Source organism: Festucalex cinctus, chromosome 13 (genome assembly GCF_051991245.1).
Source record: "Festucalex cinctus isolate MCC-2025b chromosome 13, RoL_Fcin_1.0, whole genome shotgun sequence".
Taxonomy (NCBI): Eukaryota; Metazoa; Chordata; class Actinopteri; order Syngnathiformes; family Syngnathidae; genus Festucalex; species Festucalex cinctus.
In genome coordinates this window covers 5073958-5090000 of record NC_135423.1, presented here as the reverse complement: position 1 = coordinate 5090000, position 16043 = coordinate 5073958, and the positions used below count along the sequence as shown (strand labels likewise).

At 39.7% G+C, this 16043-nt stretch overlaps 1 protein-coding gene across 10 annotated transcripts in view; it reads left to right on the top strand.

The window, feature by feature from the left end:
- frya (furry homolog a (Drosophila)) overlaps positions 1 to 16043 on the top strand; it is a 55145-nt gene that overhangs the window by 2737 nt on the left and 36365 nt on the right. For 4 of the 10 annotated variants that reach the window (XR_013287838.1, XM_077540594.1, XM_077540595.1 and 1 more), the window contains exons 1-7: positions 1992 to 2276; positions 10848 to 11047; positions 13069 to 13122; positions 14727 to 14866; positions 14943 to 15033; positions 15689 to 15768; positions 15845 to 15925. Coding sequence is in view for 9 of the 10 variants with exons in the window: in XM_077540594.1 (XP_077396720.1) it covers positions 2048 to 2276; positions 10848 to 11047; positions 13069 to 13122; positions 14727 to 14866; positions 14943 to 15033; positions 15689 to 15768; positions 15845 to 15925 (875 nt within the window). In the remaining variant the exon portion in view is untranslated. Of the gene's footprint in view, positions 1 to 1988; positions 2277 to 6098; positions 6354 to 8511; positions 8710 to 10847; positions 11048 to 13068; positions 13123 to 14726; positions 14867 to 14942; positions 15034 to 15688; positions 15769 to 15844; positions 15926 to 16043 lie in introns of those variants that run through there. The other 6 variants (XM_077540602.1, XM_077540599.1, XM_077540597.1 and 3 more) reach the window with 4 other exon arrangements.

Genomic DNA, 16043 nt, shown 5'->3' with positions numbered 1-16043 from the left:
TGTAAACACCATTGCTGTAAAAACTTTCAGGACTTATTTTACGTACAGTGTTGTGCGAAGGAGTCACTACCACACGATTGCGCAAAAATAAATGTGCTAAAAATATATGTACAGTATTTGTGGGGCCTGAGAACAAGTTGTAATTTAGAATGAAGAGAAGTCCACAAATTGCTTCATGTTCCAAATGCCAATTGCTCTGAAAACAAAACAAAACAAAACAAAACAAAACAAAACTAACCGACGTCCAACATGAAACACTAATGCCACCTAGTGGCAGAAAATTACCCCAACACCAATCTATGACTTTCTATGATTTTGTGGGCATTAAATTAGTTTTAAGTTGCATTAAAAAATGTATTGAAACATTATATTAGATTTATTGATATCTGCAGAAACTCTACGATTTTAGTAATGGGGTTGAGAGACAACGTTACAGAATAATTACCGCTATTTTAAATATTCCAACATACAATGTATCCAAAGGAATGACATTTCAACAAAATCCTACACCAAAAATCTGACTTTTTAAAAAAAAAAATTTATGTAACACACATGAGCACTGTTGCTTTGTGACAGTAACGTCTGCTGGCAGGTGTAGAAAAGAGAACCACCAGGCCAAAAACTTTGATTGGCCTCGTTTTTGTGTACGTGTTCAATTGTCAGACTGCGTCCCATGACGACACGAATGCGTGACATCATTCCTGTGTGAGAATGTCTTCGTTAAAACGCAGCAAAAACACACTTGACAAGCAGCACTTGTGAGGCTGCTTGTTCCATGTTGTCACTGCGAAAACAGGAATACGCCTTCACACACATATTGACACACACACACGTGTCACGCACACACATTGGGACACGCACACCCAGAGAAGAGTCTCGCACACACAGGCCGTTTGTATTGCTGATGTAGGTCAGATGCGGGGAAAAGTGTTGGTGAAGGTGTGAGCAGCATTCAATGGCTCCCAAGTGACTGAAAGCGACAGCATTTCACGTCTTATTTTATTTTATTTTATTTATTTTTAGTTGACACTCCAAAAAGTCATCCACTTGCTTTGACTTTTTTGATTTGTACTTCAGTTTTGGCTCATTTTATTTCAAGTTTTTATTGAATCTCCCATCAAATTTCCTTATTTTTATCCACACATCAATTTTCTCGACTTTTATTTGTAGTTGGGTTTTTTTTCTTTCATTTTACTTTTAAACTTGCGTAGCACTTTTCTACTTGTAAGGTGCTCAAAGTACTTTAACACTTTTTTTTTTTTTTTTTTAAACAAAGTGCTGTAACACTGTCTGCCCATTCACTTAGCATCAGGAGCAACTGAGGATTCAGTGTCTTGCTCAAGGGCACCTCGACGTGCGGTCACAAGCGCTGAGAATCAAACCCACAACCTAGGGGGTTGCGAGACGATCCCTCTGCCACTTGAGCCATGCCGCCTATGGCTTTAGTGATTTTTTCTTTTTTTTTTTTTCCCCCTCAGCCGGTTCACTCCATTTTATTTATCATATTTTCGTTTTAATTATTTCCATTTTATTAATGATGCAAATCCATCTTTATTTTGATGTCTGTGTTTTGCATCCTGTTGGCTATTAAACACCACCCCCGTCGGCGGGGGTGTGCACGATTCCACCAGTCAAATAGCGCAAGACAAATACAGGATATGTATTCAGGAATGCCTGCTGGGCACGCACACACACTTACTAAGGCGGGGATGTTTCTCTTCTTCTCTGTCCCGCCCTCTCTTTTTTTTTTTTTTTTTTTTTTTTTTTTTTTTTTTTTTAAGTCATGACTTCTCTTCTCGCCTTTTGGCCCCGAAGAGAGGAGGGGCTGTCCAAGTAATTTAAAACCTGTCCAATTCATGACTTTTTTTTTTTTTTTTTTTTTTTTTGTAACTGTAACGAGCTCAACTGCCCTGACAAGTGGTGAGGTGAGCACACATGAGCAGGCAGAGCGAAAGGAGGCCAGCAGAAAGAGAGACAGGGACTACTATATCTTCAAGTGCAAGAAGAAGAAGAAGAAGAAGGGAAGATCTGCTCCTCACATGGAAGAATGAAAGAAGTGAGCCGGGGCTCGCCACCTGCCAACATGAGCTCAGTGACTGAGCCGGGACCAGGACCAGGACCAGGACCGGGACTGGGAACGGGGACGGGGCGTCCGCAGGATGAGGCGGTCCCGGCCGTCCCGGGGCACGTTGCCAGCTTGGATGTTTTCCCGCCGCGGGACTTTAGAGGGAAGTTTAAGAAGATGCGGCACAAGAAGAGGCCCACCATCCTTGAAAGTAGGTGCAGTCCACATTCGTTTGGTGTCCTGGCTGCAAATGTTGGGTGTCATCTAGGGTCATTCCACAATTTGAGACAACAATATTTTTCAGAAACACGGCATTCTTGAATACACTTATTAGATGTTTTCCAGAAAAAAAACAGCTAATTAGATTATTAATTAATAATTTATTAATAATTTAACTGTTAAAAATAAATTAATTATTTGGAGCCATTTTCTAATTTAAAATTGTCTAATTGCAAATCGTCTGATTTCAGCATGTCAACAGTAATTGTTCACTGATTTCTGTATTTCTTGATGAAAGAAGGTTTAATCAAAATAAGACATTTGCAAACATCTGTTTTTACTTTGCAAAACAATGACCGAACCGGCATCATAGTACACCAATCTCCTCATCTTTTTTTTTTTTTTTTTTTAACTACTATAAGAATACGAAATATGAAATAAACACCAATCACTGGTTAATAAACAGTAATCTGGGGGGAATGCTTTTGCAATACACTTTAATGCAAAATTAAAATGAATCCGATTAGTCGATTAATCAATTAAATACTCAATAGGTTAATCAATTCTAAAAATATTCAGTAGTGACAGCACAACAGCTAATAAATCCATATTCCATATGCATTTTTTTAAATGAGAGCAGCAATAAAAAGCTTGAAACCTCTCTTTTTTTTTTTTTTAAGAATGTTCTCGCTACTTGTATTGTGACCCGCCAGCATGCGTCGCTCGTATCTCAAGCCTGTGCTCAAAAGTCAAAGCAAAAAAAAAAAAAAAAAAACTCTCGAAAAAACCAAACTCTGGTGCCACTTATATCTCAAGGCGCATCTACTAATTGTAGTGTTGCGCTGATTTCAGGATTTACAAATTAATGCTAATGCTATCTGGGTAAGCTGCAATGCTAACTGGTCACTGCTAGCTTTATAATAAAAGGAGATAAACGGATGTATATTTTTCTCTGCAATTAGTTGGCCACAAGTCCAGGTTGTTGGGATTGGCTGCAGCTCACCTGCGACACTGGCGAGGACTCGACAGTCGACACAACTCAAACTTTATTTATAAAGACAACAAGTGTGACAGAAAATGGATCAATGACAGTTTGAGTGACTTTTTTTTGTTGCCTTTGATTGGCATGCTCCATTATGATTGAAAACAAATTCCAAATAAACAAATGACCTTGCCTAGGTCTGCACAAGAGAAAGTCGCTTGTCATTTCTGTTGAGTCATGTCACTCACTTTTCTTTCTCCTACATTTCATAGATATCAGGGTTGCGTGTGCATCAGCGAAAAATGTCCTCCGATTGTGGAATGACCCGTCCAGTATTAAAGGAGACAAGGTCTCAAGATGGAAAGGGGCCCCTGGGGGCTGAGGGGGAGTACGTAGCGCAGAGATAGGGTCGACACATAGCTCGCATTCCTCACCTTCATCAGCGCTTGATAATGCTCTTAAATATCTCTTAATGTGGCCCAGTCATTTTTCTGGTCTTACACGGGGGAAGGTTTGGGCGGACGCATTAGGTATGCCTGTGTTATGAAGCTAGATGTCAAAAACGTGTCACTTTTGATTGACATCTTCATTTGACCTCATCTCTCAAAGCAGTTGACATTCACTTTGTCCTATTCTCACTTGTGTCCTTTTGACGTTTCTTCTATTCAGCTTGGAAAGGAACATCAATTTCTCAGCATGACGTAATAGTCGTGTAAGTGCTTGTTGATGAGATTACATCTGATGGACTCAACAGATGTTTGCGCTGATCACTCCCTGTGGCTAAAATTAGGAACTGCAATTGTTTTCAACATTTTTTCTTTTTTTCTTCTTCTTCTTTTTTTTTTGTTTTTTGTTTTTTTGTTTTAAATCTTGACAGTGAACTTTAGTACGACTGGCATACACTGTAGACAACTTCTTGCTAAATCTGGCGACTTTCCAAACCTTTTTTTGTTTTTTTTGTTTTTTTGTGAAAAGCGACTGGCAACAATTTGAGCGACTTTTCCTGGTAGACAGCATTTTCACCTATTTGCCTATTTCAAAGGTAAAATAAAAAAATAAAAAAATAATTGGCAGAAGGACATTTATTTGTAGTCAATGTATTTAGGGTGTTTTCTTTTACTCGTTTTGCCTCTGCCATGATGTTATTCATTAAATTGACGTTAATTCGTAATTGACAATTATGCAAATCCGGCGATAATATCATTTAGCGACTTTTACAACAGCCAATAGCTACTACTTTCCTTACTGGGAGTTGGCGACACAACACGACGTAACGTCCGTGTATTCCATCTTTCTGACATCCATTAAATACTTCAACTGACAATATACAATAAAGTCTTGTGGTAGTTCATGTTTGTTGAACAGGCGTTTTCATTTTCGATTTCTGATCATTTGTCTATCGTAGTAGATGTCTTAATAAATGAGCCTGCTCCGCAGTTGACCTTTCAGCCTTTGTGAGGAAACAATCCAACAGGCAGTGAATGCTGGGAAAATATGAGAGGGGAAAAATGCTTTTTGGGAGCCGTAAATCACAAATTTACAGTACAAATATATTGCAGCAGAACTTAATAAGAGCATTTTTTTAATTTTTTTATTTTTTGTCCAAGCGCACGCTTTAACGGCACCGCACCCATTTCATTCCCTGTTGCCTTATTCAACACAAAATTGCATCAGCAGGTAAAAGCAGGCCTTCCTTAAGGCCGTTTGTCTGATTTACATTACAAACATTTGAATTTCATGTGTGTCAATGTTATGATCACCCCCTCCCCCCCTTAATCAAACAATCGTTTTGGACACACTAGCTTTATTTTATTCAGAAATTGAATGCTTAACAATAATTGCTACTTGCTTGATCAATTGTGCTCATAATTTGTAAGATATTCTTCCTTTATAGGAACTGTTTAATCATTTATTTTATCACAGAATGCCAATATTTCACAAATTCTGCCAGATTATAAACTTTTGAACAAAACTAGGAAAAAAAAATGTCAAATCAGATTTCTCCATTGAAATGAATTGAAATTCCATTAATCCGTTCCAATCTCTGAAAAACGGCATCTTTTTTGTAGTTTATTTTTTAATTGGAAAAATAGCACTCTACAGAATATTATTTATTATTATTATATTTTTAGAATTGATGAGTGTATCGGTTATTCAACCCGTTAATCGACTAATCAGATTCATTTTAATTTTGCATTAAAGTGCATTACAGTGCATTTTTTTTTTTTTTTTTTTTTTACCCCGTTTACTGTTTATCAACCAGTGATTGGTGTTTATTTTGTACTTCATATTCATAAAGTTCTTTAAAAAAAAAAAAAAGTGGATTGATGCTTCAGTCATTGTTTTCCAAAGTCCAAACAGATGTTTGCAAATGTCTTATTTTAATGAAACACAGAAGATAATCAGTCTTCTTTCATGAAAGATTACAAAATTCAGTGAACAATTACTGTTGAATTTTAAATAAAAAAAATGGCTCCAAATAATTACTTGATTATAAAATAGTTGTCCATTAAAAGCCAAAAGTCAGCGTTCCCCTAAAAACTGATAATCCTGCTGATCACTTGAATGCACTCTTCCCACCTCCCTCCCAGATGTTCCTGCTTATGCTGAGAGTTCTTCTCCATCTGACAGATGAGAGATGCGCTGCTGTAATGCACTCTTCATCATTACTGTCCTTATCGTCATCATCATCATGAGGCAGCGCACGCAGACAAACAGTAGTTATTATTAACTGCACACCGGCTAAGAGGATTGCTCCCTGCACTCCCGGCCTCCGCACGCATTTATTTCAAGGCAACTCTTAACTCCCGCCCACCGCCCGCCTCTCGCTGCACACGGCGAGAAGCTGAGCGCGCGCGAGCGGAGGCGAGTGGGGCAGCGGGGAGGAAGGGCGCCGCGCAAGGGAGAGAGCGTCAGAGGACGGGCAGAGGCTCCACCGTTGCCGGCTTGTCGCCTCTGAGGCCGCGGGAAAGCGGGTGACGGCGGCGACGCTGGTCCCAGATCAGCCGCCGTCCATCATGGCCAGCCAGCAGGACTCGGGCTTCTTTGAGATCAGCATCAAATCTCTGCTCAAGTCATGGAGCGGCTGTGAGTAGCAGCTTGGTCTCTTCTCCGTTGAAACACAAGTTGTAGGGTCGGGAAATTGCGTAAATGACATTTCAAATTAAAGCACTAACCTTTTAAATCTAGGGATGTTCGATACCACTTTTTTTCACACCTATACCAGTACGAGTACGCAACTCTTGAGTTGTCGCTACTACTTTTGATACATAAAGTGTCCCCTCAAAAAAAACAATGATAGATATTTTAAAGAAAGATGCCAATATGGTATTGTTCCTTAACTCATTCAAAACCCAAGGCGTATAAATACGTTTTTTAATACTTGTCCTACACTCCCAAAAACGTATTTATGTTTGTTTTTATGCTATAGCATACAGAAGGCTTTGATACAGCATCTGACCTGAAGAGGTGGCTTGAAGCAATGGTAGTTATTACCAAAAACGGCCAGCAGGTGCCAGCAGAGTATAAGAGATCAGCCAGGGCCATGTTGCAACAAGTTCCGTTTTCAACAGATTTGTGAATAATGAAACTTAGCTATATTCTAATGCTAATTGATGCAAAACAGAAACAGATATAAATATACCTTTTTTTTTCCTTTTGAAAGAAGAGACTGTAACCTTTCTTGTTTTTATATCAATAGAACAGTAGTTATCTGTATAGTTGTCTGTCTCCAAGCAACAGTATCGCCACGGTAACGCATCCTCCTCCAGAAGTTGAGTCACAATCGCGGCATCCCTGACTCGCTGGTTCCATTCAGTGGCTCGTTGCTGCTTGGCTGTTTAAGTTGCAACATGAACCTTACAGACGTGTCCGTATTTAATAAGCTAAATAATGCATGTTTCTGTAGTGTGTGAGATATTTTCAGTTGTGTCTGTGTGTCCTAGTGCTTCGGTAGCGTCAGTGTGAGTATTTCTGTCAGATGAGAGTTTCAATTGTGTAATATTTCAATTGTGTGTGTGTGTGTGAGCATTTCAGTTGTGGTTTTTTTCCCCCACTTCATTTTTGTTTGAAGTTTTAAAGCTATATTTGACTAGATTTTCTTTTCAACCCTTAATTGTTGCGATTAAAGAGAGAGAGAGATTAAATATTAGTAGTAGTAGTATTGTTAATGTGAGAGCATTTCAGTTGTGTGGGTGTATGCATTTCAGTTTTTTTCCAAGTCTTTCATTTGTTCGTCCATGAGTGTTTCAGTAGTGTCTGTGTTTTTTTTCTGTGAATGTAAACATGCGTCACGTTAAAATGTTCACGGAAATAGACATTAGCTAAATGGGAATTGGATCCACACTTGTCCATACAATGGAAATCCGGTCGTTCTCATATAACGTTTGTGTGAGAGTGCAATGATTCAGCATCTCATCGCATATGTGCTGCTGCTGCTGCTTGGCTGTGTTTAAGTGCAGTGCGCAGAGTTCTCAAGCGCTCATAGTAAGCGTGAGGACGCGCTAATAAGATTAGTGGAGCTTCACCTGCAGAGGAGATCAGCTCCTGTTTGTCTCGTTCCTTTTAAGACCGTCTTGAAAATGAAAGGGATTGCCAAGTAGAATGACTACAAAGTCCTTGAACTTGACGTAACATTGAGTTGAAATGTAAACAGAAACGTGCTTGCGCCACACTGAGTTGCATCATCACGCCACAGTTGGTCACTTAATGGACCTCATAGTTAATGCACAACACGCTCATGCATATAAGATGGTTGCCTACATCTTTTTCCAAGTTCAAAAGTCAACCCCAAAAAAATTCTTTACATTTCTTTACATATACATTTTTTTTATTTTTTTTTTTAGAAATAGCCACTTGTTTGCTTCATTGTCCTGTCCTCAGGGCAGTGTACCACGCTCGGTTTGTTTTCAGCGTGGTGTCGCTGATGTCATGTCCCTGCAAGCCCCCTCGTTTGCCAGTCACGTGCCCGAGACACAAACGGCTTCACGCACAATTGCGCCTTCCATCTTGATGTCTGATGGTGTGACTGTCATGTCACCATAGTACAACCCCCGTCCCTCCTCTGCGGGGCTAATTATAGTCACACAGCTGTAGCATCATCACACTTTGCCCGGGCTAAAAATTCCCCGCTTGACCTTCACTCCTGGAAGGCGGCACAGGCTGGTCACAAGGCGAGAGGGGGAAGCCAAACACAGATCTCAGGGGAAGGAGAGCCACACAAGCTTTGTGTGGTCTCCCTGTCTAGTTTGCGCATACCCGCCATGGAAACTATTCGCCGGGAGGACGCGGCCGGCTGACGCGCAGAACATGGACGGCGGCGGGTTTCCGTAGGGCAGAATTTTTTGGTATAGGACCCTGGATACGCCGTCCGACTTCCCCACCATGGACGCAACGGCCGTGTGCTGGAGTAAGGCCAGCGTCATCAGCTTCATCAAGGGCCTGGGTAGGTGCTGAGCGCGGTCGCACATGCTGGTCATTCCTTGAAAAGCGGCATGGCACGCGTGTCTTGGGAAGGTCTGGAAAACACGGACAGGTTTATGCTGCAGGAGGTTGAAAGATTCTGGGGAATTTTCAGCATTGGACACTTGAGCGATATTTACTGTATAGAAAGAAACTGGAAGACACTAGTGTCTGTTAAACAAGTTAAACAAACATTTGTGACTTTACTGTAGCACCAGCATAGTCACGGACATTCAGACATAGCGTAAGATAAATTCAGGTTTTGTAAATTGGGACATTCTAAAAACTTTTATATATATAAAAAAAGGCTTAATGTCAGCGCATTGTGATCAATCATCACCAACATTTCTGGGGACATTCCTACTACCACTGCAAATATTACAGCCATCACCCTACATAAGTGTCATTTAATCAGAAATATACTTTTAATAAAACGTGACGATTTGCAGCGGTTAAACTGGGCATAAATAGAAATGACCTTCACTTAAATGTAATTTTGGTGACGATTGCTACAATAGAACCCCCCTCCCCCTTGTTTTTAATGCATACGTTAAGTGTGTATACTGTACCTGTACATTTTTAAAAGCAGAGAATGACATATATTGGTACCTCAACTTCCCCAACTTCCAAATATTTCAAACTTTATTTGCAAGTGGCAGAATGGTGGAAGCAAACTAGACAGCAACTCTTCAAAACAGCGGCCATGTGCTCTTTTCAAACTGCTATCACTGCCACTCCTGCTGAAATTTTATTTGAAATATTAAATAAAGACGTGTACATGTTCTTTTCTTAGCCATAGCACATACTGTGACTTTACCTAGCTTAACGCTGAACCACAATTCAAAACATCATAGACCAGCTAACAAAGTTAGCATCAGTCTTGCTATGATTATGAATTTAACAACTTGATTTCAACAGAAGTCCACACAACAATGCTCATGGGCATATATTCTTTATCCTCTGTGAAAAACAATAGTACAGTCTTCTGTGTTTCATCATCAAAGCTATGTAGTATTTCTGTATGCATTATACTGCCCCTGGTGGCCACGGCATGCCCACCAGATGGAGCAGCACATTCAATTATCATGATCCCCCCCCCCCCCCAAAAAAAAGCAATAAACAGCAAATTCACAAAATTAAAGGTTGACTTTTAATAGGGAACCCACATGATACATTTTAGTATAGTCCTGACTAATTCATACTGACCATAATTGTATTTGTAAAACAACTTGTGACCACAGCTCTTGTATTGGCTCTCATTCAGTGTTACTTAATTTCTATTTTGCGTTGGTCGTCATCGTAACACGATACAGCCGTTCGCATGCGTGAGATCTTTGGCTGCCCTCGCAGGTCGCTGACATGAAATGAAAACAGCAGCTGCTGCCCATGAGGCTTTCATTTCCGCGCACGGCGTCGCCGTAGGAAAGCAAAAGTTGCTGCCCTTTGGTCAGCGTGCGTCAGGAATGTTCGCCACGGTGGGAATTTTCATGTCCATGTTTGGGGCAAACTGAACTCTCATTATTTATTAGCCCGCTTGATATCACTGTTTATTGATATTATCCAACAAGTTGATCACATTTTGGGGCCTTTTTCCGCAGTTTTGATAAGCAAAAACCCAAAACAAGTTTCACCTATTAACTTGAAATTGGGTGGACATGTTTATCACGAGAGGATGCATTAGATAAAAATAAATAACTAAATAAAATAATAATAATAATAATAAAAAAAGTCTCAAGGACCAATCCCTGAAATTCAACAGGTGATTTGCCATTGTTGTTAGAAGAAGCTGTTTTGGATGAATTCCAAAGCTCATACATAAAACTCAAATGAATACTAGAGAATTTGCCCACATGAGTGCCAATAAGAAAGCAGGTGAACAGTGATTAAATACAAAAAAAACAAACAAAAAAACACTTTTTTTTGTGGTGTCCCAGGAGAATTTTCAAATGAAAAATGTTCTTTGGTGTTTGCTGTTGCTGATACAATCAGTAATTCTCAAAGTGTGATGCAGGCTCCCTCTAGTGGTATGTGAAAGAATTGCTGAATTAAATGTTCAAACTGCACATAATGTGACAGCATCTTAAACTCTTAATTCCTGTTTGTCGTGTGTCGTTTCTGCAGCATCGCCCGTGGGCAACGGCTACAACAAGCCGCCCCTCCCTCCAGTCTGCAGTCCTCAGGGGGAGAAAGGCCCGCCGGTCGCCATGCCCATCAGCGTGGACCCGGAGAGCAAGCCGGGCGAGTACGTTCTCAAGAGCCTCTTTGCCGCCTTCGCCACCGTGTCGGAGCGCAAGATCCGCGTCATCATGGCGGAGCCGCTGGTGAGTCGGGCTGAGATACGACAAAACAGTAATTGAGAAGCACTGGTTCAGGGGCTGAGATTCTTCTAATATGGTGATGGTTGGGGCCAGGGTAGAGTTCGCCCATAGGGAATATATAATATTCGCAATCTCCAGCATCAAAAATTGGATGCCAATTTCCAAGATTCCGACTCCCAAAAGTCCCATTTCTGGGGCCTCTGTTTTGGGGAGAGGTCGCAGGATTTACAATCATAGAGACTAAAATGATCAGTGGAAAATACTGTATATTGTTTGTTAAAATATACCAAAAAAATATACTTAAAAGCAAAGTAATAATGCTAACAAATGCAAATATTAGAAAATAAATTGAAAAATGTTGGGAGAAAATTAGATTTATAATGTCCAAAAAGTTACTTTACAAATTCACAAATGCTTGGAAAAATATGAATGTTTAAATGATGAAGAATACAAACAATTTGGCAAATGGTCCAAAGTATTATTTGAAAAATACAGACTGCATTGGAAAATGAAAATTATCACACAAAAGTATTAAATTAGATTAAAAGCACATATTACAAAAATATTATCTTTTGAAACACAATTAGAAGAAACAACACACATATGACATTACGATGAGTAGAGAAACAAAAAACTAAATGCTTGGGAAAAAAAAAGTCCAAAAGTATTAGTTGAAAAATAAACATGTAAGTAAAAATTATCCGAAAATGTGAAATACATAAAACATATACAAATGTTAGCAAGGAAATATAGTAAAAAACAACAACAGTAAGGCACAAATTCTTGTCATGTTTTCATGTATCATGTGACATGCACAATGTCATTTCAAGAAAGCAATGAGTCACCTCCTGTATAGTCTGCAGGGACGTGTTAATGAGCACTGGGAGGTGCACTCGTCCTCAGTGTTAGCATGCCTCCCTCCGGCACGTCTCCTTCTTTGTTCTTTTTCCCCCCTCCCAATAGACATCAGAGCTGCATATTTGTATTAGTATTATTATTTTTTCAATATGTCAACTACTGTTTTTATTAAGCTGGAAAGTTGCAATTTATCTGCATGTTAGGTCTTAGGGTTTTATGACCGGTTGCATAATTGGAGTGAGTCATGAACTAGTGATGTGTCCCGCTTTGCTGGCGGACAGTGAAGGTATCACAGGCAGCCCGTGTTTTGACATCAGCCCATTTGCATCGTATTGAGATTGATTTAGGTATTGTAGAAAGTGACAATGAAAAAGTTTTATTAGACTGACCTTAGGTGGCCTAAGCATGCTCACCAAATCTTCTTCAAGTTCAATGCAACTTAAAACTGTCCTTAAATTTACTGTACTGGATTAGGGGGGGAAAAAAACCTCGCCAACATTAGGCACAATATGAACCTTTAATTCAGCGATTTTTATTATTATTATTATTATTATTAATATTATTATTATTATTATTATTATCATTAGCATTATCATTATCATCATCATTATTATTATTATTATTATTATTATTATTATTTATTTATTTATTTTTTTATTAGTATTTCTTTTTTTTTTTTTTTTTTTGTGTACCACTACAGGCAGTCCGCGTAACTTTTAGCAATACATACCACACTTTGAGAAATGAAATGCAGTTGTAAATTATTTTTCACATTTTTACCACTTGGTTTGATTGTTTTCCTTTAGTTGCTACAGTGTTGTGCATTAAAATTATATTGCTTGTTGACAAATGGATTAAATGACCATTTTTCTTCTTTGTCCTCCTGACACTCAACTGTCAATTCAGCCTCCATTTATTAATCAAGAGGATGCGCGTGGGTGGTGTAAAATTTAGTAAGCGGCCTTAATCCCTCATGAAAGCTGTCATTGCATCGCATGATGGAGGACTTTCATAATGCGAGGCGTCATTAATGTCGCATCTTTAATAACCGCGCCAGGCTTCATGCTGGTGCCACACTGATTGATGGCGCTGCCATGAGTCGCAATGACTTCAAAAATGTGAAGCTCCAGTTTCAGAGGATAACAAGTTTTTTCTCTTTCCCTCAGGAAAAGCCTTTGACAAAGTCTCTTCAGAGGGGTGAAGATCCTCAGTTTGACCAAGTAAGCATTTGGTTCAATTTGAACTCTTGTTTGTCATCATTACATCCTTTCCTTTATTAAAGCAGACAAAATAAAGAAAATTGTCTTTTTAATGGCTTGTGTACAAATAGTCGGGTCACAAGTTCATGCCCAACCATCAAGTGGGAAATTCAACAACCAAGTCAATATTTTGTGAGAGCTGCAGTGGCGGCAGCAACAGATTAGCATTAGCGACGCAGACTTTCTTCTTAACAACGTATTTGTGTTTGACTTTGTGTTCACGGCATGCATTACCTGCACAAATTGAGAAGTGTGAGGAAGTGCTGCCTCCATGAGTGAAAATGCAGCCAATGTCGTGACTGATGCCATTAATGTTTTTTGTCTTTATGGGCTCAACAAGTAGCCATTCCCGAACTCTGTCACGAGTTGTCGCTGTAACAAGGTTTGGTGGGTGTGGCTAGGTGGGGGCGGGGCTCATATTGGATCTTGATCATCGACTGGCATGTCAGGGTTGAGCAAAATCTTTGATGATTTATGTGAGAAAAAAAAAAAAAAGCTCATCTCATCCGTAAGCGATTTATTTTTAAATGTAATGTTGGAAGATGCATTGGAATTATATAAATTATTCATAATGTGAAAAGTGTTTTCAGATTGTGGTTTATTAGATTATTGTCGCCATTCTCGTTGTGGGTCACATTGTGGTTTTGATTTCTCTTAGAGAGCTTGAGAATGAAACAATATTAATGCATATAATTCATTTAATCATATGACATTGAGACAACTAATTGATGGATAGCTAATGTTGAATTCAAAAGTCAAGGAAAATAGTATCAAATATTCATTTTAAAAAATGGTTTGTAAAAACATTACTTGCAGTATCCCAAAGTTATTAAAAGTGAAGACCATTTACAATGTCATAAATTTTTAGCAAGAAACATGAGGTCGATGCACACGATTCGATTTTGCGGGCCACATAAAAATGTTAGCAGGGCTTTAGTTTATCATTTGTACTAAGCTATCAACATGTGCCATTACAAATGTTTTCATTCATATATTTTTTGGTACAATTCGTGGAAGGGTTCATTCCTGACTGTATGTGCCCTTTAAAAGCTCTGACTCCATTTGGGACGATACCTGAAAAGGCTCATTGGCCCGCATCCCAACAAAAGCTTTTTTGTGAGCCAGCTCCGGGCAAGGCGTGTTTACCTTGAGCCCTGGCACTGGTCCGAGGTGTGTCCGTGTGCTTGCGCAGAGAGCCTCCTTTCACGGCACTGTTTGTGCTGCTGCATGAAGCACATTCAAGCGGCTTGCGCACAGAGCCCAGATTCTTCTCCAGGCCTCGTGCTCAATGAAGCCCTCGCTTGTGTTCACCCCGCCGGACTCTCCTCCCTTCCTGTGTGCTCCGAACCCGCCCGTTCCTTCCTTTCCAACACGCCTCCCAGTCCCTCCTAAAGCTGATCCAGGCGGCTGACGGGCACCTTGTCTCCGTGACAACCTCGCCCTTCACTTGGAATGAAAACACTCATTTAGGAATCACACATTCACAAATGTTGTCGTCAATTCAAGTCAGGAAGGCGCTCACTGACTGCAAAATCTTGTGCGTGTGCGTGTCTCTTTTGTTGCAGTTGATAAGCACCATGAGCTCGTTGGCCGAGTACTGCCTGCCCTCCATCCTGCGCACGCTGTTTGACTGGTACAAACGGCAAAACGGCCTGGAGGAGGAGCCGCACGAGTACCGGCCGAGAGCCAACGCCAAGTGCAAAAAGTGAGATTGCTTCATGACGGAATGCTACGCTAGTTAGAGACAATTAGCCTGTTGTCATTTCCTGTATGTGTTCCAGTGATGAGCAGCAGAGGGATTATTTACTTGAAAGGAGGGATTTGGCAATCGACTTCATCTTCTCCCTCGCACTCATCGAAGTGCTGAAGCAGGTGACTCCCATATATGATAATACTCAACTCAACTCAACTCAACTCAACTCAAGTTTATTTATATAGCACTTTCAAACAGCCTGAACTGTCACAAAGAGCTTTACAGAACACAAAAAAACCCATAAAAACATAACATAAAACATTAACACCAATACAATACTATCACAACAAATCAACATTCTTCCATCCCTGCATACGCTTTGATGTTTGATGTTTGCGCCAACAGTCAAAATGTCAACATTAGCATTTTTTTTAGCATCTTTTATTTTTTAGCATTTTATCTTTTAGCATTAGCATCTTTTATGGGCACACAGCTGTACAAGTTAAGCGATAGAAACCTCACCTAAAGGGCCAATTTATTGCTTTGACATCATTAGGGGAGTAACATGACAAAAAACAACAGTGCAAAAAATAAAAAATAAAAAATATAAATAAAAAAAGGTAACTTTTTCTATCTATCTATCTATCTATCTATCTATCTATCTATCTATCTATCTATCTATCTATCTATCTATCTATCTATCTATCTATCTATCTATCCATCCATCCATCCATAAATAATAATAATTCTTAGATAGATGTTATTATATGCCATATCTTAATTTTATAATTCCCCCCTAATTGTTTTCTATTGTGTCTTCTGACGACTCCCCAGATGCCACTGCACCCTGTACTCGACAGCTTGGTCAACGAGGTCATCAGTTTAGCCTTTAAGCACTTTAGATACAAAGAAGGGTAAAGTCTTCGACTTTTCCATCAACATTTCTTGACCACTTTTCCTTGATCCTATTTTCCGTTCCTTCTTTGCCAGATATCACGGTCCCAACACTGGCAACATGCACACTGTAGCAGACCTGTATGCTGAGGTCATTGGAGTCCTGGCTCAGTCCAAGTGAGTACATGTACGCTTATGTCGAGCTCTATTGCTGTGCCCCAGTGTCTCCGGTTCGGGAGACTGGAATGTGCGTCGGGACCTCTCATTTTTGGACATTTTACCCCCTCGCACCAAA